Source organism: Asterias amurensis, chromosome 10, assembly GCF_032118995.1.
Source record: "Asterias amurensis chromosome 10, ASM3211899v1".
Lineage (NCBI taxonomy): Eukaryota > Metazoa > Echinodermata > Asteroidea > Forcipulatida > Asteriidae > Asterias > Asterias amurensis.
In genome coordinates, this window is record NC_092657.1 from 4,564,661 (window position 1) to 4,590,164 (window position 25,504).

Sequence of the window (25,504 nt, forward strand, 5' to 3'; positions counted from 1 at the left end):
AATTTCGGTCGATTTTTGAAAAAACGACAAGGGGGTAAGCTTGACGTTTTTCAGCCTCGGAAACAAGGAAATTCGTCATGTTTAAAAGACAGTCTCCAAGTTTAAGATTGCTGGAACAATTGGATGGGTCTCAAATTCATTTCAACCTCTCTTTTTGGAGGCACTGCTATATCAAGAAGTAAGCGACATTGCGACAAGAACACGAATAGTCGGGTACCCTATAGTTGGTCTTATAACCCATGCTTCGTACCCAGTAATTTACCGCGTACACATGCATTCAAAATGATCTCCAACCATGCAGTTGACTCTGGCTGTCTCCTTGGACGATATTTAGAGCCCTTTTGATGTAGTTCTAATCTTCAGGGAACTGTTCAGGCAAGACTAATGTGTACTCGTTTATTCTGATTCAATATTAAGTCGGTCGTTAGAACCCATGGTAAAAGCAATGTTTGTGATTTGTTTCTATTAGCTATAATATGTCTACACTACGTTAGCTGGTATGCTTGTGTATGTGTATATGTACGTGTATTGCTCAATATAATTCTCTGTTAAAGGAACACGTTGCCTTGGATCGGTCGAGTTGGTCTTTGAAAAGCGTTTGTAACCGTTTTTTATAAAATGCATATGGGTAGAAAGATGTTGTAAAAGTAGAATATAATGATCCACACAAACATGCCTCGAAATTGCGTGGTTTTCCTTTTACCTTGTCGACTAACACGTCGGCCATTTATGGGGGTCAAAATTTTGACTCCCATAAATGGCCGACCATGTTAGTTCGCACAGTAGAAGGAAAACCACGCAATTTTGAGGCAAACTTGTGTGGATCATTGTATTCTACTTTTACAACATCTTTCCAACCATATACATTTTATAAAAAACGGTTACAAACGCTTTTGTTTTGACCGACTCGTCCGATCCAAGGCAACGTGTTCCTTTAATAGTGGGCCTGTAGGTTGCTGTTTTCCCGTTGATTATTCGGAGATTAAAACAAAACGGCCAGAAATTAAGGGTGAGGTCGTAAAATTGTTCCCGTCTAATTATTCACTGCATAATATTGTACGACCTATCTATGACAATGATTTGATATGTTGTACCCTGGATTTAAAACTGTGCATGGTGGAATTACGATATGGACAGGTTTGCGGTAACACCATGCAATGACCATCATCTCTAAATATGGGGTGGTTCTGAAAATAACCGTTGGTTTCAATTGACGTTTCGGTCAGTATTCTCTGATCGCCTGTGGAGAAAAACAAAAATTCTTTTACGATGCACAAACACTTGACGTTTAAATTTTATTTTTAATGGTTTTAATTAAATAACATAAAAAATAAAATAAAAAATTGCTGCTTAAAATAATTTTGAATCTGTATGTCAATTATTGTCTGAATTCTTTTTATATTGATTTAAAGAGCAGTCATAATGTGAAATGTAGAATCTCAAACATTAAACAAATATTGAATTAAAACATAAAGAATAGTCCGTCCCGTGTCTTATTTAGAGTTCAATTTACTTAGATTATCAAATATTTATTACATATAATAATAAATGGTTTTGTTGGTCACACTGTTACGCCCCATGTTTGAATATGCCCCCCCCCCCTTTCGCCCGATTTGCCCGGCTTCTAGAGACTTTTTCAATCGCTGATATTTTCTCAGTTAGATAGACCCGTTTTAGTCCCGTGCATTTTATTTATCTCAAACACCGTCGAATTTGTGCATGCATCAACTCTGTTGTACCCAGTCCCAATGTTGACATTACCTGGGGTACTATGGCATCGGGAAATCCTTGTAAAACACGCGAGTGGAAGGCACTCGCTATATACGTTTGGATTTAAAGTTGTCCACTCTAAGGTTTATAATCAAACTCGAACCCATTGTTCTTAAGAAAAGCGGTGGCCCAGTGGTAGAGCTCCGGATTCTGAGCGCAAAGGTACCGAGTTCGAGCCACGGCGTGTGTCTTTTTCTACGCGTAAGAACATTGGTTTAAGCGGAACCCTATGGCATAGGGAAATCCTTGCGTTATACCTAATAAATAACATGCGAGTGGAAGGCACCCGCTATTTATTACGTTTTGATTTAAAGTTGAATTCATTCTAAGGTTTATATTTAAACTCGAACCTTTAGTAATGAAGAAGGACAGTGGCACAGAGGTAGGGCTCTGGACTCTGAAGCCAAAGGTGCTGGGTTCGAACCCCGGTGTGTGTTCTTTTTCTGCGTTGAAGAACATTAGTTTACGCGGTACCCTACGGCATAGGGAAATCCTTGCTTAACCCCTAATCAATAATTAATGCAAGTGGAAGGCATAAGTTACAATATGTTTTGATATAAAGTTGTTCACTCTAGGGTATAAAATTAAACCCGAACGCAAATGAAGTAAGAGTAGTCGTGGCCCAATGGAAGGGCTCCGGGCTCTACACCCAACGGTACTGGGTTCGAACCCCGGTCTGTGTTCTTTTTCTACGCTTGAGAACATTGGTTTGCGCGGTTCCCTATGGCATAGGGAAATCCTTGCTTTACACTTAATAAATAATTTGCGAGTGGAAGGCATAAGCTATAATACGTTTTGATTTGAAATTGTTCATTCTAGGGTATAACTTTAAACTCGAACGCTAATGTAGAAAGAGTAGTAGTGGCCCAATGGAAGGGCTCCGGGCTCAACACCCAATGGTACTGGGTTCGAACCCCGGTCTGTGTTCTTTTTCTTGAGAACATTGGTTTGCGCGGTTCCCAATGGTATAGAGAAATCCTTGCTTTACACTTGCTAAATAATTTGCGAGTGGGAGGCAAATAATACGTTTTGATTTAAAATTGTTCATTCTAGGGTATAACATTAAACTCGAACGCTAATGAAGTAAGAGTAGTAGTGGCCTAATGGAAGGGCTTCCGGGCTCTACATCAAATGGTACGGGGTTCGAATCCCGATCTGTGTTCTTTTTCTACGCTTGAGAACATTGGTTTGCGCGGTACCCTATGGCATAGGGAAATCCTTGCTTTACACTTAATAAATAGTTTGCGAGTGGAAGGCATAAGCTACAATACGTTTTGATTTAAAATTGTTCATTCTAAGGTATAACATTAAACTGGAACGCAATAAAAGTAAGAGGAGACGTGGCCCAGTGGAAGGGCTTCCGGCTCTACACCCAATGGTACGGGGTTCGACTCCCGATGTGTGTTCTTTTAGTATGCTTGAGAACATTGGTTTGCGCGGTATCCTATGGCATAGGGAAATCCTTGCTTTACACTTAATAAATAATTTGAGAGTGGAAGGCATAAGCTGTAATACGTTTTGATATAAAGTTGTTCATTCTAAGGTATAACATGTAACTCGAACGCAAATGAAGTAAGAGTAGTAGTGGCCCAATGGAAGGGCTTCCGGCTCTACACCCAATGGTACGGAGTTCGATTCCCGGGTGTTCTTTTACTACGTTTTGATTTAAAGTTGTTCATTCTAAGGTATAACATTAAACTGGAACGCAATAAAAGTAAGAGGAGACGTGGCTCAATGGAAGGGCTCCGGACTCTACACCCAATGGTACGGAGTTCGATTCCCGGGTGTTCTTTTACACGTTTTAATTAAAAGTTTGTCATACGAAGGTTTAAAATTAAACTCGAACGCAAATGAAGTAAGAGGAGACGTGGCTCAATGGAAGGGCTCCGGACTCTACACCCAATGGTGCGGAGTTCGATTCCCGGGTGTTCTTTTACTACGTTTTAATTAAAAGTTTGTCATACGAAGGTTTAAAATTAAACTCGAACGCATATTAGTAAGAAGGAGCAGTGGCCCAGTGGAAGGGCTCTGGTCTCTGGACCGGAGGGTCCCGGGATCGAATCCAGCTTCAGAAAAGTTGGAGACGTTTTAAAAATGTTTTTTTTTATAATTTTTTTTAAACTTATATAAAAAAGAGCATAGGTTCGTTTTAAGTTTTAAGTTTAAAGTTTCTTTCCTCAGCGAGTGCTAGCGGTGAGTGCCACTGTCTGGTGGGTCGAGACTTCTCGGACGGCAACCACTGTCACCACCGGGGTTCGAACCGGGGACCTTTCACTTCGGAGGCCGACACCTACCCACGACACCCACTTGGGTCCCCCCCCAGCATCATTCGCATTTTAGACCTGATAAACCTTCGGTTCATACTTTACACAGAAAGCTATGGCATGGGATTTCAGTGCTTTATACTTAGTATATAATTGAATACTCATCATAGGATACTATGGTATGGGGATATCAATGCTTTATACTTAGTGTATAATTTGCGAGTTGAATACTTTTCATAGGATACTATGGTATGGGAATATCAATGCTTTATACTTGGTATATTGTATATTATACTTGTACTTTATACTTGGTATATAATTTGCGAGGGGAACACTTTCCACATGATGCTATGGCATAGTAAAATCAATGCTTTATACTTAGTAATTTCGAATGAAATGCACAAGTTGTGGGCTGGTTATACATAGGCATGGGAAACTCATTGGTTCGGACTTAAAACATTTGAGTTAAAATCTACACACTGCATAGTTTAATGGGAAAAGGGGTACGCATGGTACTATGGCATAGGGGAATCCTTGCTGTGGACTTAGTAAATAATTTGCGAGTGGAAGGCATAATACGCAATACTGACGGGTATTGGTAGTAGATAGGGGACTCTTGTGTTCGGACTTAAAAAGTATTCGACGAGTTGAAGGCACACGCTGTAGGCATAAAGACAGACAATTAGTTTAATTAATGGGGAAATGGCACGCATGGTACAATGGCATAGGGAAATCCTTGCTTTGGACTTGGTAAATAATTTGCGAGTGGAAGGCATAATACGCAATACTGACGGGTATTGGTAGTAGATAGGGGACTCTTGTGTTCGGACTTAAAAAGTATTCGACGAGTTGAAGGCACACGCTGTAGGCATAAAGATAGACAATTAGTTTAATTAATGGGGAAATGGTACGCATGGTACAATGGCATAGGGAAATCCTTGCTTTGGACTTAGTAAATAATTTGAGAGTGGAAGGCATACGCTTCACGCTGTAAGTATGGCGCATTGGTTTACACGGAACGTAGGCATAATAGGGGACTTATACAAAATAATTATTTGAGTTAGTTCACAGGGGAAGTTGGTCTGGCATTTAGATGGGAATCGGGGATTGTCGGTCGCTGTGAAAAGGGTAGCGGGGTACAATGGGGTTGGGTGGCTGAGTCTTTAGTAGGCTAGCTGGGATCAACATGACGGCGGGGATATAACTTCTTTGAATTTCCACCAGTGTGCTTGGTGGGTACTCGCCGAGATGGTACAATTGGGTTTATTGAGTTTGATACAATAATTATTTGAGACATTGTTATATCGAAAATCAGGCAATAAAAACAATTACATCAAAAAGTTACTAAGGTAGACGACTAAACCCAAGTTTTCAGGCGATTTTGAAAAACACAAATTTTTTCGGCAGATTTTTGAGAAAACGGCATGGGGTATAACTTGACGTTTTTTTCACCCTCAAAAAAAATTTCTCTCAGATTTGCCTCAAAATTTAACAAAAGAAAGTTCTTTATGTGCAGAAGACGCTCTACGGATTACAGATTGCTGGAACAATTGGAAGGGCCTCAAATTAATATTAACTTTAATCTTGATTTGGGGGCATCGAAAACTAGACAATACCTCAAAAAGTTGCCTACGACTCAGACCAAGGTTTTTCTGTGCACCTCGCCCTTCATTACACATCTGGATGAAATTTCAGACGATTAAAAAAATAAAAATAAAAAACCCGCCAGTTTTATTCAGACCATGTTCAGACTTTAAACATTTACATTATCATTTGGCAGTATAGGTGGCAAACCAGTTTTAGGTTTACAACTTGATATGAGAAAGGCAATCTGCAAAGGCTTAAACATGATGTATCAATTCTTTTGGATGGTAGGCCTATACGACTCCGAATGTCAGAGCACCGGTGTTACATAACATGTAAACAAAAACTGACATAGAAACACGTAGGAGTGGCCGACACGAATTGAAGTAGATAATCTATAAGAACTACACAGAAAAGTCGATTGTTTCATCAGATCATGGAGGAATTCTTCATCCAGTATCTGATTGACGGCAAATTGGCAATGACAATGCAATGACCTATGCTCTAACGTTACAGCTACTTCCGGATTGCCGTTGTTTATGTTGAGCATGAAGGTGGAATAAAATTGTGACAAGAATTGCCCGTTTTATGACAAACTAGGTGGTTACACGCCTTCCACGAGGCCATCATCCTATTCTACATTATTAACTTAAATAAGCTGCATGATAAAGCTTACCCAAAGAGACATTAAATCACATCAAATCATCGTAAGTATATCCACGGTGTTGACAACTTCACAAGCATGGCTGGTGGCCATTTTGAATATCGCGTCACGGCACCAAGCCGTCGAGTACCCAGACCTCTACTACTCTGTTTATGTTTATTTCGCGTAGCGTGGAAATCAGGTACCTGTCGGTTGCTTTAGCTGGTTCCAATCACCGGTGCCTGCCCAAGATCAAAGGGGCAAACTGGCTCCCGCAAGATCTCGCGGAATGATTCGAAATGCGAGAATCGAAGGCTTGAATCATATTAAAAGTGATGAATAAACGCTTACACTGTAACTAATTGTGGTAATTAAACCAAGTAGCCTTACGTTTGTTTAACTTGAAATGATTTAGCGCAAAGTTGAAAGAACTAAAGGTAATATATGAGGTCTATTTTTTGTTCGTTTCTCAGCTTATTATTAATGTAGGAATAAATAACTTGTAGGTAGATTATTAAAAAGTGACCTTATTGCATTGTTGAAAATATCTCACTCAAATTTGCGCCACCAAATAATCTAACTTTTAAAGCCTTCGGTACACTTCAACCACCCCCCCCCCCCCAAAAAAAAAAAAAAATAATAATAATAATAATAACAAAATATGGCCATCGTATGTCACGATAAATGTAATTTGTGTACACGTTTTTTTTGACCAAATTTCAAATCATCACATCTGGACAAAGTCATAATTTAGTAAGCCATGTTATGTGTCATAGTAATTCCACAAATGTAAGGAATAAAATGAGGTATGTTGGAGTAGTATTGAAATTTTTTAAGTGGGAGAAATTTGCAATCAAACAACCTCGCATTTTGCGACCTTTGAAAACTTAGCGTTTAAGACATGTATCGAAGGTGGGCTGTAATGGTGACAGTGATGAGACCGATGTTAAAAGCGGAGCCATTAACAGCTCAACAAGGTGGGCTAAGCTTTACCGTGCGTGTCACCGTGTTGGTCATCGTGTTGTATAAGCGGCAACTTGTTGACCAATCAAGATAAAGTATCGGATCCTCCAAGCCCCGCCTCTGAAAGTGTTGACCAATCGTGGCCCGGGGAATCCAAGTCACCGTCAACCACCAGTTCTTCTCGGAACCAACACTACACACCATAGATTACAGCACTGCACATGGTACTACCGGAGCGGCATCAATAAAACAATGGAGAAGTTCCATTATTAGAGGGGTTCAGTGTTTTTAGCCAGTCATTTTCTAATAAGTTGAGTCCTTCTGAAAACAGGAAAAGAAAATTACAGTATCGAATATAACCCTCGTGCGTTCAAATGGTGTGAAATGCTACAGTTTTTTGTTTGGTTATGAATGGGAATCAAAGTGTGTTGATTCGGTTTTCAACTAGTGGTTTAAACCCGCCGATAAAATTATCAAGAACCAGGCCTAGCGTTGGGATTAAACCACTAGTTGAAAACCTCTTCACCACACATTGATTCCCTTATTTTAAGGAGATTTTGTTGCACTTAGTGTCAGGGGCTGTCACGAAACGCTAGGATTAATCCTACCTCGAGTTAGAAAAATTTTCTGTGCGAAAAATGGGCAATGTAACTTCAACAAAAACTTCAAAGGGGGAGAATGTCATACCATCATAAACATTTTTTTTTTGCAAAAAGGGGCCAATCCTTTCAGAAGCTTGGGCGGAGAGTTTTGCAGAATCATTTTCCTGCCAAGCAAACATAAACAGGATGTAGTAACATTTTAGCTGGTTACCCGATTCTGGTTAGTATAAGTTTGTTGTGCTTAGCTACTTTTGGGGCTTTAATGGCAGTGACACTATTGGTAATTGTCAAAGACTAGCCTTCACAGTTGGTGTATCTCAACATATGCATAAAATAACAAACCTGTGAAAATTTGAGCTCAATCGGTCATCGAAGTTGCGAGTTAATAATGAAAGAAAAATAACCCTTGTCACAAGAAGTTGTGTTCGTTTAGATGGTTGATTTCGAGACCTAAAGTTCTAAATCTGAGGTCTCGAAATCAAATTCGTGGAAAGTTACTTCTTTCTCGAAAACTATGGCACTTCAGAGGGAGCCGTTGCTCACAATGTTTTAAACCATCAACCTCTCCCCATTACACTCAAAAAAATGTTTTGTTCAACTTACTTAATTTTATTAAGGCAAGTTTGTTGCCTCATATTTATTGAGTAGATTGAACAGGATAAGAATTTAAGTTCTTTATACTTTTATTCCTCAAGTTATTTAAACTTAAAATGTCAACGTCCAGTTAACTTAAAAATTATGTGTTCCTCGCTTTTTCAAGTTAGCTTTACTGATTTGAAATGAGTTGGGATGACATATTACGATTCATTTACTATTACTCAAATCTAAGGCAAGTTGAAATAAATTGAGGCTAGAAGTAGGCGCTACGTTTAATTGTAAGTAAAATAAACTCAAAACGCGTTTTCTTCGAATTACTTAATTGTATTAAGGCAAGTTTGTTGACTCGATATAATTGAGTAAATTGAACGGGACAAGAATATAAGTTCTTTGTACTTGTATTCCCCAAGTTTGTTAAACTTAAAATATCACAGCCCAATTTACTCATTGTGATGCAACTAATATTACTTCCTATGGCAAGTTGAATTAACTTACAATTCGAAGTGGGCGCTACTTTTCATTTGAAGTAAAATTAACTAAAAACCAATTGATTAAATCAATTCAATTTTACTCAGTATGGGTTTGTTTGATTTATTTGAATTTGGTTATTAACCTAACAAAATTATCTTATTGTATGTAACTTGAATTTGCAAGGTAAATAGGCGCAAATAATTTAAGTTTGTGCTACTCACATTTAACTTAGACAATAACAAAAATAAAATGATCCGGGCAAGTTTAATTGATTGAGGTAGATTCCACAAGGTATTTATTCAGATTGCACATGAAATTAAACTGAATTACAGCGCTAATAGTACTGAAATGTTTTAAACTTAATTCGCAGTGTGATTTTATACTGGTGTGTATATATTATGATGCAAGAATTAACACAAATCAATGTGTAAACAATTTAAGTCATAGAGTTGACGGAAATTAACTGAGTTGAGGAAATTAACCGATTAGGGGGTAAATTACATACTGATATTAATTTGTAAATAACACTCAAACAAAATCATGAAAGTGATTTCTGTGTGTTACTAAAATTATTGACACTCCAAATTCAGTAAGGTTTGACTTGCGGTTTGTGCAATTATCTACCATGAACGCATTTATTTTATGTAAACATAATATGAACAACAACAACAACCACAATATCTTTTAACGATAACATCAGCAAACTCGTTTGAACACTCTTGAAGGATTTGGGTACTTTCTGTAACACATAATACAATTTCCACAGATTCCTATTAAACTTACACCGTTTGAAGATATTGACAGTAGAAATCTTATATTACTTGTTGAGGTGCTGTAGTTTTTGAGAAAGAAAAAAATGTTTTACTCATTCCTCAGCAAGTAACATTGTAAGGGAAGCTTTCTACTATCATTATTTTCAAACTGTATGAGTTTAATGTAAATCTGTGGATATTGTGTTTTGTATCATACAAAAAGTACCCAGACCCTTTAACTTCATAGCATAATCACATAAAAAACACCTTGCTTTGTTGTATCAATTTTTAGTTGTGTTTATGATACAACTTTCATTTGTTCACGTCTCAATTATCTGACACGGAAGTTATTAAATACAGTATTTTTTGGGCAAGTGGTCATACACTTCAAAACAATATTCTCTTGACCGTGTGGAACATAACTAAAGTACAGATTTTTCAGAAAGAACTTTGAAGAAAAAGCATCTGGCTGACAAGCTATATCAAACAGGTTTAGGATGCATTTATAAGATAAGACTTTTTTGGACTATTCTTTTAAAAAATAAATTTCAAGTTAACACCCCCCCCCTCCCCCCCGAAAGATGTATTTTTGTTAGTCTTTGTTAAGCGAGTAAAATTAGTGGAATAATAAAAGATAATGTACTGCAATAAGGTGTCTCTAGCAAAGAGACCTACTGCAGGTTATTATTTACAAACAATAATTTTTAAGCTAAGGACCCATTTAGTTGACCTTTAAAAAAAACCTTAAAAAGTGCAGAGAAATCAACTTTAGGTCACTGTAATGTCTAGCATTGGGCATAGATATTCAGCTTGCTCAACCTTAATGTTACATCACTTTAAAGGGACACGTGGCATTGGATCGGTTGAGTTGGTCATTGAAAAGTGTTTGAAACCGTTTGATAAACACTTTTCCTTGGATAAACACTTTTCATGGACCAACTCGACCAATCCAAGGCAACATGTCCCTGTAAGTAATAAGTAGAAAAAAGGATTGTTCAGTAAAACTTGTATAAAGGTACATGATTAATTATAGCATTACATTGGCAAATGGTCAGCTGGTTTCAATCACTATTCTTTAGAACAACATATGGTTTTTGAAGAACTACTTCTTGTCTGCGGTGGGAAAAATGTCTTTGCCATTTTTTCCATAATCACTTTTCCATTTATGTTTTCTTCAATCAATCAAAAAGAGCAGTCCGTTCCTTTTCAGAGCTTGCAGCTGTTTCATCACCAGGAAATTCAGGGAGGTAGTTATCTTCTGCCTTCTGCCTTTCTTGTTTTTTTTTATGTTCTTGGCTGATTTAGAGTGATTTTACAGTTAGTTCTGTGCATCCGTGATTTCGCAATTTTGATCTATAGTTACCCATCTTGAGTTAAGGCTTATTTTCCAACCAAGTGAGCCAGTGGCAGCACCTGGTTCTTTCAGGTATAGGTGCTTCTTGACAAATGCTTGTGCTACAGAGCAGAACTGATCATCTGATGGATATGCCTTGTAGCTAAACATGGCTTCAGCAAGTTTTTCCAAAATATCAGACTTCATTCCTGTGGGGTTTGTCAAAGTTCCATCCTTCTCAAACTGTTTTTTCCCCGTTTGAAAGTTTCATCTCTGTGTCGATTGAGAAGGATGGGATTGGAAAGACGGTAGGCCACTGAAGTGCTCTATCTGTACTACATGTACTTACAGCAGTAGACATGGATGATGCTTCCGACATCGACTGGGACGATGACAGCAGAGATGAATTACTCAAAGGATCAAACACAGTGTCAATGTCTGTGTCTGAATCTGAATCAGGAATAGAAAGTGGAACGACTTTGATAGTTCCCCTGTCTTTAATATCCTTGAGTGATGATAAGCTCATGAAATTATCAAAGTCCGGATCAACGAATTGGAGACTGAATTCCCCTTTGAGTTCAAACCTCTCCTTGACTTGGTTCTTCAAATCCTGCACACTTTCCAGCCCAGGGGGTAGAATCAGCTTCTGGATGTTTCCTTCGGTGATGATGACTCTCAACATTATGCACGATGGTACAACAAGTGCATCTGCCATCTTGACTATCTGTCATAAAAGAAACGAGAACAACACAATTAAATCATTAAAATTAATTTTTCTTTTGTTTGTTAAATTACAGTAGTCTACAGCCAAAGTTAACTAAATTTGTTTATAAATGAGTAACTATTACTAAATGCTTTGTTATTGGACTTAATTTATTTCTGTGCAAACTACATACCCTTCAGTAAAACTTACTTTATTACAAACAAGTAACTATTACTGTGTGTTTTTGTTGTTTGGACCTAACTAATTTGAGTGCAAATTACATAACCTTCAGTAATCCCAACTTTATATATAAATGAATACTTTTACTTTGTGTTTGTTTTGATTAATTTACTTTAATTTACTTCATTTACTTTAGTGTAAAACACATACCTTCAGTAAAACTAACTTTGTTTATAAATGAGTAACTATTACTTTGTGTTTTTGTTGCTTGGACTCAATTTATTTAGGTGTAAAACACAAACCCTTCAGTAAAACTAACTTTGTTTATAAATGAGTAAATATTACTTTGTGTTTTTGTTGCTTGGACTTAATTTATTTATGTGTAACACACATAACCTTCAGTCAAACTAACTTTGTTTATAAATGAGTAACTATTACTTTGTGTTTTTGTTGTTTATTTTGGTGTAAAACAAAAACCCTTCAGTAAAACTAACTTTGTTTATAAATGAGTAACTATTACTTTGTGTTTTTGTTGCTTGACTTAATTTATTTATGTGTAACACACATAACCTTCAGTCAAAATAACTTTGTTTATAAATGAGTAACTATGTCTTTGTGTTTTTGTTGTTTATTTTGGTGTAAAACAAAAACCCTTCAGTAAAACTAACTTTGTTTATAAATGAGTAACTATTACTTTGTGTTTTTGTTGCTTGACTTAATTTATTTATGTGTAACACACATAACCTTCAGTCAAAATAACTTTGTTTATAAATGAGTAACTATTACTTTGTGTTTTTGTTGTTTATTTTGGTGTAAAACAAAAACCCTTCAGTAAAACTAACTTTGTTTATAAATGAGTAACTATTACTTTGTGTTTTTGTTGCTTGACTTAATTTATTTATGTGTAACACACATAACCTTCAGTCAAAATAACTTTGTTTATAAATGAGTAACTATGTCTTTGTGTTTTTGTTGTTTATTTTGGTGTAAAACAAAAACCCTTCAGTAAAACTAACTTTGTTTATAAATGAGTAACTATTACTTTGTGTTTTTGTTGCTTGGACTCAATTTATTTAGGTGTAAAACACAAACCCTTCAGTAAAACTAACTTTGTTTATAAATGAGTAACTATTACTTTGTGTTTTTGTTGCTTGACTTAATTTATTTATGTGTAACACACATAACCTTCAGTCAAAATAACTTTGTTTATAAATGAGTAACTATGTCTTTGTGTTTTTGTTGTTTATTTTGGTGTAAAACAAAAACCCTTCAGTAAAACTAACTTTGTTTATAAATGAGTAACTATTACTTTGTGTTTTTGTTGCTTGGACTCAATTTATTTAGGTGTAAAACACAAACCCTTCAGTAAAACTAACTTTGTTTATAAATGAGTAACTATTACTTTGTGTTTTTGTTGCTTGGACTTAATTTATTTATGTGTAACACACATAACCTTCAGTCAAACTAACTTTGTTTATAAATGAGTAACTAGTACTTTGTGTTTTTGTTGTTTATTTTGGTGTAAAACAAAAACCCTTCAGTAAAACTAACTTTGTTTATAAATGAGTAACTATTACTTTGTGTTTTTGGTGCTTGACTTAATTTATTAATGTGTAACACACATAACCTTCAGTCAAACTAACTTTGCTAATAAATGAGTAACTATAACTTTATGTTTTTGTTGTTTAGACTTCATATTTTTGGGTGCAACACACATAAACTTCGGTAAAACCAACTTTGTTTGTAAATGAGTAACTATTACTTTGTGTTTTTGTAGTTTGGACTTAATTTTTAGGGGTGCAACACACATAAACTTCGGTAAAACCAACTTTGTTTATAAATGAGTAACTATTACTTTGTGTTTTTGTAGTTTGGACTTAATTTTTAGGGGTGCAACACACACACACTTCAGTAGAACTAGCTTGAACATGAGTAACTATCACTTTGTGTTTGTGTTGTTTTGTCTTTATTTATTCGGGGGCAAAACACGAACCCTCGAGCAAAACTAGAAAACGGCAAGTTAATTTAAATAAATGCTCCAATGCAACTGTCCTACAAAGAGGCCTATATCACTCAGTCATATTGTCAGTTTTAGCATGTCACAGTCAGTAAGTGAGCATGTTGTTGTGTACGGAGGCGGACAACGTGGTTCAACATTACAACTCCAACGAAATGCTTAACTTAAAAAATAGTAATGAGCATATCACAACTACTATAGTGTAATAACTAAAATAACACCTTTTGGATTATGTTCTTACCTATGATGAATGGCATTCAACGAAGTAACTGATCACGTCTTCAATGCAGGGGACAGCAAATCTTCCCTTGGCTTGCTCTCTTTGAGCTCCTCTGTTGTTGTTCGAAGAGAGCGTGCCATGCCGTTGGTGTGGGAAACGTTGGTCCCATACAAGCAGTACTTGAAGCCATTCACTATAGGCAGGGGACCAGGCCATATGGCCCGGTACGGGCGCACATTCATATGACTTGTTCTATGAAGTTGAGGTAATCGGCTGGTCCAAGTATTGTGAACCTCAAATTCATTACATACAATATATTTTCTTTACATTGGGACCAAGCTATATGCTATAAATTATCTTTATTCATTTTCTGTCTGTCAATTAAATATAATTGGTGAGTGACAGATGAGAAAACTATTGTATTTCGTTTGGTTTGGGTTTGAAATGCTTAGAGCATGGAAAGTTAGATTATGCCATGGTCCCCCCCCCAAATAGTCATAAGCCTTGTTTGTTCGTTCTACTCATGTTTGTGCTACGAAAAATTTGCATACTGTTAAGTTAAGCTCTTCAGCATCAATACAAGTAATTAAGTATTTCTTACTCAATAACCGCAGTAAAAGTGGCAAAGTTTTATTTTTAAGTATCACTAACCAATAAGTGTCAGTAGTAACTACTTCATCGTAACTCTTGTTGATTTGACCTATTATTTATGGATAAACAACTTACATAATTAAAGTAAATCTGACTTTTCAAGATTTAAGTTTCAATCACTTAGGATGACCAAGTAAAAACAACAAAAAAACGGTATTAAGTATTATCAAATTAAATAATTCGAGTTTAATTTACTGAACCAGAATTTCATTTTTTTGAGTGTACTCGTCACCAAGAAAGGTTTTATGCTAAAAATTATTTTGAGTAATTACCAAAAGTGTCCACTGCCTTTAGGCAATTCTACGAAGTTGGGTCAAGGTAACAAGTGTAACTCAATACTGATTTCAATCAAACAATTCATACAATATCAACATTTAATATGATGATAATATTATAGCATACTTTATTTAAAATCATAAAAACCCGCAACAGCTAATACAATCATGTGACTGGCTCTGCGAGAACAACTGTAGAATGTAACTTTTAAAAACTACATTAAACAAGTTTCAGAAAACCTCTCAATGCATATCTAAAATTGAATAAAATAAAAATAATTATACTAACTTTAAATGGCTAGGCAAGTTAAAAATGCTATTGCTTTTTTTGTTCTTTCTTGAAGGTTAACTTTACAGATGTGACAAAAAAAAAAAGTTAGTAAGTTCAAGCCCAATTTCTTGCACAGAAAAAACCCAAAAACAAGTTACCGGCCAAAATACCATACAAAATACCATACAGCTAAGAAATTTGCTAAGCAGAAATTTATTCCTAACAGCTTTATGTAACTAGGCCCAGGGCCCAATTAACTGCATAAGCAGACAACTAAGTAACTTGGAGTATGGCCGCGCACAAGCAGAAATTCCCCGCTAACCAGTGAAGTCGTTTGATGTAAGTGCAGGATTCCCAGCTTCTGTATCACCAATAAGCCATTAATTTGAATAATGTCTGGTACAATGACTTGCTTAGTTACAATGCACCGTTAACATTTGAATTCCTCAGACTATCGAGACAGTTGCTATGCCACGTGATTAGAGGCAAGCTTTTGTATAGCAACCTCCAGGATGAGCAAACCCTGGTACCATTGTGCCATACACATCCATTCAGAATTGTGTATGGGTGTTCACAGTCTGTTATGTAGCTACACAAAAGCTTGCCCCTAGTCACGTGGCGTAGCAACTGTCTTGATAGTCTGAGGAATTCAAATGTAAGCCGTGCATCGTAACTAAGCGAGTCATTGTACAAGACATTATTCAAATCAAACTCGCAAATGGCTAAGGCCGTGTCCGAAACGGCGACTTCGGCTACAGCTACGGCTAGATCGCGCGCGTCTGCCTATTCTTCAACACTAGTAGACGCGCTGATCTAGACGTAGCTGTAGCCGAAGTCGTCGTTTCGGACACGGCCTAACTCTTTGCTTACGGTAAACAGAGCCTAGAAATTGGGCCCCACACTACTTTCTCCAAATGTTGACTATGAAATAGAAAACCACTTAGAACAAAGTCCTACTACTTACACTTACAAAAAAAGGCTACCAACCCCGTCCACTTCCTTACCATGGCATCATCCTCATTTTGCCAGGTGTCCCGTATACACAATGACAATAAGATACCAATTGTAATGTCTTAAAAAGGAACCAGACTATCTGTTCCTCTCAGCCTCTCTTTGGTTTACATGCAGTTGAATAGAAGAAAAAAACTAGATGTCTAAGCACAAAACAATATTGTGCTTACCTTGACTTGGTTATACCAGCCAAAATACCATGCCTTAGGATCCATTTGGGACTGGTAATCCTGTTAACTTTTGCTAAGTAGAAATTTATGAAGTTTAACTATAAGCAGAAATTTATTAAGAAATATTTTCTGCTGAAGAAGTTCTATGAAATTGGGCCTTGCATAATAACAAATTATGCTTACCAGACGGGGTTACCAGCCAAATACCATTATCCTACAATGTACGTGGTACCTGTGGCTGGTATCCATAACATCTTTGCCCAGCAGAAAATTGTCAAGCAATTGCTTGCTAAAGCAGCTCAATGAAATAGACTGCATGACTGCTCTATACAGAATTCTGCACCTACAACCCATAGAAATGGGTTTTGATGGTTTTGTAAGCCACAATTGTATAATTCCACACTACTAGGCGGAGTAAAAAACTTGGGCATACCATCGCATAATACTACTGAAAATTTGTTCGGCTCGCTCAATAGCTTTAATAATGGACACACTGTACAATGAAACGTAAGGACTACAAAACCATACAAAAAGATCAATAAAATGGATCAAGTAGATGAATATAAGTTTCATAGAATCAAAGAATCAGAGAGTAATCATGGTTATCTTTTCTTTAAAAAAAATCCAAAGGGCGATTAATGTAGCAAAGTATGGTTTAAAACAAATAAAAGACCAATCCTTTGTGAATGTGCACTCGCACTGTCAAATCTTGTTGATCTTTTATAAACTGCAACTTTGCTTAAAATGGAAGTGTTTCTGCACACCAAGTACTATACTTTGCTTACTTGTTTTAAAACAGCCAAATGAAATTAGGCCCAAGGTCTCTTTACTACATCCTGCACACTGTTGGATAAATTTATGTGACCAAACAAGACCCAATTTCCTGAAAGTGGCAATCACAAAATACAGGGATAAGATTGTTCAGACTTTTGGCTGAGTTCAGACTTTTATGTTGGCCTGGTGAAGAAAAACAGACAATATTTTTTTCACAAATAAAGAAATCCTGCTCATTGATCTAGTTCTCTATGCTTTGGATACTATTTCCCAAAGCTCCTTGGAATCTATAACTCCAGGGGTTACCAAACGGTAGAAATGCCATCATTTCAACATACCTTTGAATTTGTTTCCAAGTTTCAGACTTTTTTTTTTAGCAACGACTCTCACCCCTGAAATACTCCTTACCACAGGAGATTCTTGCTTACATTGTAATAGCAGAAATAGATCACCAGTCAAAGTCCATTAACATTTACAATTGACTGGTGCCCTGCTATAACTTTGCTTCATTATTTACTAAACAATATTTTCTCTTTAATTACAAATTGAAATTGACTCTAATGGGAAAAAGGACGATTATTAATAAATTGCTTGTTTTTCTACCCCCAAAAAATTGACGACAGCAAAGTATCACAACTATGCTTAGAAATATCCGAACAACGTTACATGCAAATTTTAAAACACTTTGCAGCGATATATATATACATGTACACTTTAACTCTTAAATGCACTCAAACCGCAAGAAAAAAAAGGAAGAAAAAATACTGATAAAAAACCCTCAAAACTCTTCAATAATTGGAACTAAATCCATAAACTATAATACTCACAGCAAAATAGGGAAATAAGGCACTTTATCGACACTTAAATTGCATATTATATAATATTAAATGTAAGTAAATTTTTGGAAGTTACAATTATTTATTTACCTTTTTTTTGTTTTAAGTGACGATACAAAAAACTCTTGATGATTACATAATCTTTATAAATATTCAAATTTGCAAATGTTTCATAATAGATACATACTATTCTGGCAATTGCTCAAATGGTTACACCCCTTTGTTCCGACACCACAAAGGGTGCGTTCGATAAGCTTCCATGGGTCGACCCCGCAAGGCTCACTCTCTTGGTGACGGCATGCACCTCAGGTCACCCCCAAGTGACCCACTCCAGAACCAGGGCACTGGGGGCTGACCGGGTGAGCCCCGTCAAAGCTATTCCAACGTACCGGGGCAGACCGGGGTCGACCCAGGGAAGCTAAACAAACACACCCAATATTTTGATACAACTTGTGTATTTTCCCAATCCTTGTTTTAACCACCGACATGTAAATCGTGAGGTTTATTTTGTTTAACAAAATATTGTCGGAACATAGGGGTGTCGGAATATAGAGTAGTCATTGCTCAAACTTGGAAATAACAAATAAATTTCAGAGATTTTTCTGCTTTTCAGAGACATTAAGGAACAGCCGTTGATTTCACAAAACTCTTCCTAACTCAAGATTAATCTTAGGACTTAGGACAAGTCCCAACCCTGCACTGCAGCATGCAGACCTTAAGATTAATCCTAAGTTAGGATGAGATAAGACGAGTCCTAATTTGTGAAATCGACGGCGGATACTTTCTTTCAAAGATATAAATTACCATTCAGTTACAAAAGGAAACCCAGAGGAAGATAATTTTCTGCTATTTGACACTGTTTTTGAGACCCCATTAAATATATGCATAGAAACTGATTTGTATAGCTTCAACTTATTGCGTGTTATCATCTTTGTGGTATAAGTACAATGGTAGAATTTTGCAAAAAACAGTGCCATATAATTTTCCCCTGCTCTCTCCTCTCTCTATCCAATGTCTACATGAAAAGTTACACTATCCTCCAATCACTATCTATATTTTTAAGCAAGTTCAAAATTGTAGATACAACCCTAAGAGAGAAAACATGATTCTATAAAGTTTTACAAAAACTGAGATAGATTTGAAGTCCGAGCTTACATCATACAAGAAGTCTATAAAACATTATATGGAGTGTATAAATATTGACCATGGTAAGGAAAACACTGCTTAGCCTCCTTTCTTGCTAGCCCAAACCAAACAAACCTGCTAAGATGAAATAGGTCCTGACGACAATGAGAAAAGCTCCTCTGAAAAAGGCTATATATGCTTAGCCTACTTTGTTGCTAAGCAAAAAAAAAACCTGCTAAGCTGAAACAGGTTATTTGCTGAAACCCCATGCAAAATACACTGCGTGTCAATGATTTTATGTTATAAATGCTAAGCGACAATGGGACTCTGCAAAAGACACTGCTTAGCCTACTTTGTTGCAAAGTGAAAAAAAAACTGCTAAGCTGAACCGTTATCTGCTGAAACCCCATAGAAAAAAATTGTGTGTAAATGCTTTTAATTTATGCTAAGCAACAACGGGACTCAATAATCATAGACCCTGATTACAATGAGAAAAGTTCCTCTGCATAAGATTTCTCAATCTAAAAACGGCTTCGCCTATTTAATTGCTAAGCAAAATACCCTGCTAAGCTGAAATAAGTTATCTGCTTAAAATACATTTCATGTTAACGCTTTTCATTCAGCAGTATCAGCCCTCATCACAGTGAAAAAAGTTCCTATTCGACAGGTTTCTCGATCCACACACCATAGACTCCTTTCTTGCTAAGCAAAAACAAATCAACCTGCTAAGCTGAAAGAGGTAATCTGATGAAACCCCATTGAAAATACAATACATGGTAATGGTTTCCTTTCATGCTAAGCGATATCAGCCCTCATCACAATGAGAAAAGTTCCTCTTCCACAGGTTTCACGATCCTCCCACAAAGTCTCCTTTCTTGCTAAGCAACCCAACAAACAAATCTGCTAAGCTGAAACAAGTAATCTGCTGAAACCCCATAGAAAAAAAAAAATGCCTGTCAATGTTTATATTTAATGCTAAGCAATATTGACCCTCATCACAATGAGAACAAAATCCTCTTCAACAGGTTTCTCGATCTGTAGCCTCCTTTCTTGCTTGAGAAAAACAACCCCAAATAGACAAAACCTGCTCAGCTAAAACGTTTATCCGCTGAAACCCCATAGAAAATACAATGTATGATAATGTTTTCCATTCATGCTAAGCGATATTGACCCTCATCACAACGAGAAAAGTTCCTCTTCGACCGGCTTCTCGATCCACACTCCGTAGCCCCCTTTCTTGAAGCTCTCTTTCATATACTTCTTAGCCGTCTCAAAATCTGCCGCCATCCCCTTGGCGTCGTGGTACGTCTTGGCCTGGAGGAGGTCATCTCTGCCGTAGAGCTGGGCGACTCGCTGGAACTCTGTGAAGAGAGTGGACTTGCATAGCTGGGAGGGTACCACACCTTGAATCCTAGTCAAGACAAAAAATTTCAACAGAACAAGACAGCAAGATTTTAGAATCAGCATATTTTCATTTTCAACGAGTGGTTGGTGTTGACATTATTTACTTGAGTCCCTAAACTTTATGAATGAGCAGTTAATCTGCAATGGACAGTCGGCAGCCCTACTAGTTTGTGCATGATTCAAACAAGTCCACTATCCACTATTTAGAAAAGGAATTACATACAGATAACAGGTGTGAGTTGCCAGAAGAAAAGGATGTGTTATTTTGTTAACAGGACTTGGGAGAGTACTGAATATATATAAGTTGCAATAGACGCCATCTTTACGGCCAAATTGCATTTTGGATTGCAGGCGTGTCAAGCACCCAGTTTATTAACGCAACCACCCCGTTTACTAACCAATCAGGCAAAGAGTTTTGTGAAATGTGCAGATGCTGCACGCAGTTCTCGCGCAAAATGCATGGCTGTGTGTTCCCAAATTGCCCGTAAAGATGGCCGAATTATGTCATGTAGGAACTATCTATATACAGTGCTATACATTCATCAGGGTATGGGTAAAACCAAATAAAACAAAATGTGTACCTTCCTTTGGTCCCATCTGTTACCTCCGGCCCCGGGCATTCAACGAACCAGTTGATGCTGAGAGCCTTGGTCTTCTCGGTACCCCTAGGAGGGTCAAACGCCGTGACGCAGCCCAGTTGGGGGTGGTTGATTCGGTAGAGGGAAGGTAGGGATGTGGTCAACTCTTGGGTCTCCAAGGAGTGGCTTAGACGGCAGCAGGTGGCGCGAGATAAATGGCCGTGGTGGTAAAGGGAACCTGTGGAGAGTAGATGTGTGTGATTGAATAAAATATCAGTACTTTAGTAGGAGATTCCATCCGCCTAAGGAGAATTGTGAAGAAATATCATCTGATAGCGCCCTTTTGAAACAATTTTTTAAAAGAACTAAATAAGTAGTATAGAACTAGAAGACAAAAATACTATGTTAAAACTATGGAATAAACTTAAGTACACAACAAAAGAAAAGTGACAAGAGCAAAACTGGTATTAGCGCTCATGGCACATGGATATTAGCATCTCCAGACGTTCAGTAATCCTCACCTAGTGTTACAGAGCTAAGATAAATCGGCTCGATGAAGTGACTTAGAAGCGCCCCCTGGAGGCCAAGGATGTTCCATCTTGCCACCTTATCACTGCATGACATAGTGCGGAGTCTCTCTCCTCTAATGATGCCGTCCCATGTCTGCACTGGATGGCTGGAGTCCACTGGGATTGTGCCTTCACCTGAATGGGAACAAGAGTCAAGCAAACTGTTTACAAGAAGTGTCGTGGCTGAGCGGTTAAGAGCACTGAATTCAAACTCTGGTGTTTCTGATCAGCAGAGTGTGGGTTTGAATCCCCAGCCGTGACACAGTGTCCTTAAAGGCAGTGGACACTATTGGTAATTACTCAAAATAATTATTGGCATAAAACCTTACTTGGTAACCAGTAATGGGGAGAGGTTGCTAGTTTAAAACATTGTGAGAAACGGCTCCCTCTGAAGTAATGTAGTTTAGGAGAATGAAGTAATTTTCCACGAATTTGATTTCGAGACCTCAAGTTTAGAACTCTGAAAGCACACAACTTCGTGTGACAAGGGTGTTTTTTTCTTTGATAGTTATCTCGCAACTCCGACGACCGATCAAGCTCAAATTTTCACAGGTTTGTTATTTTATGCTGATGTTGAGATACACCAAGTGAGAAGACTGGTCTTTGACAATTACCAATAGTGTACACTGTCTTTAAGCCAGGCACTTAACCTTTGCCTCGTCCTTCGGATGGGACATAAAGCCGTTGGTCCCATGTGTTGTTTAACGCATGTAAATAACCCAGCCCACTTATCAAAAAGAAAAGGGGTTCCCCCGGTGTTCCTGGCTGTGGCTGCTGTATGCGCCGTAGCACCTTATGAACCCTTATAAGGTACTACATAATTGGGTCTCAGAATTCATCACTTTAATTATCTTCCTGAAAATTTGTTTTTACTAAGCGTTGAGCACTTACAAGGTAGATACGTGCGCTACAATGTATATAAGACTTTGATATTTTTATCAATATTATAAGGCAGTCTAGGCTAACTTTGTGCAAGGACTTATCGTTGACCATTGACTAACATTGCCCGGACTCTGTGTACATGTAGTTGGACTACGCTAGTCTTCAATTTGTAACCAGCCTACTAGTGCATTTGGCTCCTAGTGGATGATACACATGCCTACAACCTTATGGACTGTACCGGGAGTAACCCTGCTTCAGCCCCAGGAGTTCGCTCGTCCCCAGCGGCTAGTCTATCCAGGACCGCTGGGATGGGCTAATCGCTTGCACAGATTCTTGTTCAGGAAGTACGTCATGCGTACAGTGCATATAAACAAGGTGCAGTGTGAGTGTGATGCATGATGGGACTGCGCATTATTAAACCAATGTGCGTGCATGATACGTTTGCCCATCCCAGCGCCTTTGGTTATAGCAAGGCGCTGGGGACGAGCGAACCCCAGGAGTAGGTGGCAATGTGCCCCTAATGGCAGTCGATTTGGGTCGACAGCCCAAATAATTTAAATGAAGTTGCAGTCTGGTCCAGTGAGTTGGGCGACACCTCACAAAAAAAAAAAAAACTAAAATCAATCACTTGAAACTTGAGAACATATTGATGTCTACGAACATCAAAAATGAAAAAAAAACACAAAAAAACAAACAAAGGATTGTTTTGAAGAAATGCCTCTTCGTGAAAACGGTGATGATAAATGGGCAGTTTGAGCAAAAGTGATATCACAAGTCCGCAGTGCTTTTCATTTCAGGAAAATCCAAATCGTTGGGTGTATTCTACTTGTATTAGATTAGATATTTACCGTATTCCATTTTCGTCCGGAGCAGCCCCTGTATATTCTTCCCGAATGTCGGTAGATGCTGAGCATGCCCAGTCAGCTCTAGTCCCTCGGGACCCTCTGCGTTTTCCCCGGCGTCAGTCCGAGAGAACTGCGCCCCATCACCGCAGGGTGCCGTGCTGATGTAGAGGTGAAAGGTCACACCTTGCTTGACCCTGAACTGACCCGGTGACCTCTCACTCAGGATCGTGTTCTCCGGGTTTTGCTTGAAGTCTGTGAGTTGGTTGTACAGGTACCTGGGTGTTGAAGAAAATAAAATTTACTCAAAAATGAAATTCCAGGCCTATAGTTAAGTTTTTTTTGTTCACATTTCCTTTAAAGAAACTAGAATGAATGATCATCATTCTTATTGTTTAGAATGGAGGCAGTGATCGTGAAAGGTGTGATAAACATCGGCAGGAATCCATGGTGAAGGAACTAATGCATTTACAGCTCGGAGATTGTTCACGCTTAATCAGGCGCAGTGAATTAGCATTTAGATTAACTCTCCATCTGATCGAGGGGAAATTATTGCATAAAGGGATGGCACATTTCAGCACCTCCGCTTATACTGTGCAAGCGCTGAATTTCTGCGCTAAAGCTGTCTAAGCGAAGAATGCCTAGTCGCGTGGAGTACGCACACGCACAAGCACAAATTCCCTGCTAACCCATGAAATATGCTTGAGAAGTTAGAAACTCCTCAGGGGCACACATGTCATGACCGGGAATCGAACCCACACTCCAATTCAACCATCAGAATTTTATTTGGTTTTGCCCATACACTGAAGTGTGTACAACACTGTATTCCCAATGGAGTTGTTAAATCACTGTATGCCCATGGAGTCCATTTAATGATGACTCGCATTTGTACGCCTACACCTATCGTCTGACCATGTTGTCCCTTGTCTTCGTCTTTGTTTGTGTTCCTTGGTATCATGTTTGTCTGTCAATAGGTTAGGGCACAAAAGCATTTTGCTTAACCTTACACCTAAATGTTGTCTTTAAATTATTGCTTGTTTATTTTTTTGAAGTATTGTGTACCTAATCATACCTCATACTCTATTGCTTGTTTTAATTTTGACATAAATGTACGCTATTGTATTATTGTTTTGTATGACAGCATTGAAATAAATGTACTGAATATAAAGTACTTTCCCGAGTTCTGTGAAAAAAGAAATCCACTCGCAACTTCATGTACTTAGATGAGGTGTTTTGTTCAACCCAAATTAGTACAACTATAATTAATTAAGGAACTGGGGTATCCACCCACTCCCCCTCCCAAGGGTGTGGATTAACAGATCTTACCTTAAGAAAGCCCGTCTGGTGATGATCTCTGCATGGGAATCGTTGACTGTTCCACCCTCCAAGCTTAACATGTCACCCGTAACGCATCGGTTGCCTGCAATTAAGGAGACCATAAATCAGGATTAAATGCGAGTACATCCAAGGAAATTAAAACAAACAGGATAACGTCTGCTCATAACTATAGCGTCACTAATGGCAATTTCATATTTTGAAATGATGAAAAAGTCATTAAATGGAAATGCATAAGTTAAAAAATAATATACATTTGGTTTGCGGTAACAACATGTGTGTATCTACTTGCCAGGTACAGTTTTTTCTTTGGACAAATTGCTTACTTTATATTCTACTACCACCGAGTAGATTTTTTTAATATTTGTATAGACTTAGAACAATAAAACGGTTCCAATAACCTAAGGTTAGTGCCAAAAACATCCTTTTGTGACGTCTTGCCTATCAAAATCACTGATCACCAATGATAAGTGAAAGGCAGGCCCGATACTTCACGGAGGCAACGGAGGCGATTGCTTCCGTTGCCCCTTGCCATTGCCTTGGTGCCCTTAAAATGCTCCAGTAGAAATTTACAATTTCCTCAAAGGGTGCCCTTTGCCAAAGAGAAAATGCCTTGGTGCCCTTGCCCTTTCAAAAAGCATACAGGCCTGGATAGGTATCAAAAGGGTTAAGTAATAGCTCC

The 25,504-nt window shown here is 37.7% G+C and overlaps 3 protein-coding genes across 3 annotated transcripts in view; all 3 read right to left on the reverse strand.

Annotated features, from left to right (window-relative positions):
* The window catches only part of LOC139943434 (uncharacterized), a 136,104-nt gene that overhangs the window by 104,404 nt on the left and 6,196 nt on the right, over positions 1 to 25,504 (reverse strand). The window lies entirely within an intron of this gene.
* LOC139942492 (uncharacterized) lies at positions 10,840 to 14,217 on the reverse strand. The gene is made up of 2 exons (XM_071939301.1): positions 14,121 to 14,217; positions 10,840 to 11,703 (listed from the first exon to the last, which is right to left on the reverse strand). The coding sequence occupies exon 2, from the start codon at positions 11,692 to 11,694 to the stop codon at positions 11,218 to 11,220; it is 477 nt and encodes a 158-aa protein (XP_071795402.1). The 5' UTR covers positions 11,695 to 11,703; positions 14,121 to 14,217; the 3' UTR covers positions 10,840 to 11,217.
* The window catches only part of LOC139942475 (uncharacterized), a 73,175-nt gene continuing 62,810 nt past the window's right edge, over positions 15,140 to 25,504 (reverse strand). Inside the window, exons 5-10 of the mRNA XM_071939275.1 lie at positions 24,814 to 24,907; positions 23,494 to 23,765; positions 21,716 to 21,898; positions 21,198 to 21,432; positions 16,151 to 20,623; positions 15,140 to 16,018 (exon numbers count right to left, since the gene is read on the reverse strand). Of these exons, the coding sequence (XP_071795376.1) occupies positions 20,389 to 20,623; positions 21,198 to 21,432; positions 21,716 to 21,898; positions 23,494 to 23,765; positions 24,814 to 24,907 (1,019 nt within the window). The 3' untranslated portion in view covers positions 15,140 to 16,018; positions 16,151 to 20,388. The remainder of the gene's footprint in view (positions 16,019 to 16,150; positions 20,624 to 21,197; positions 21,433 to 21,715; positions 21,899 to 23,493; positions 23,766 to 24,813; positions 24,908 to 25,504) is intronic.

Bases quoted from the DNA above. Each gene is read 5' to 3' on its own strand.
- LOC139942492 (XM_071939301.1), bottom strand. From the start codon at position 11,694: ATGGCAGATGCACTTGTTGTACCATCGTGCATAATGTTGAGAGTCATC.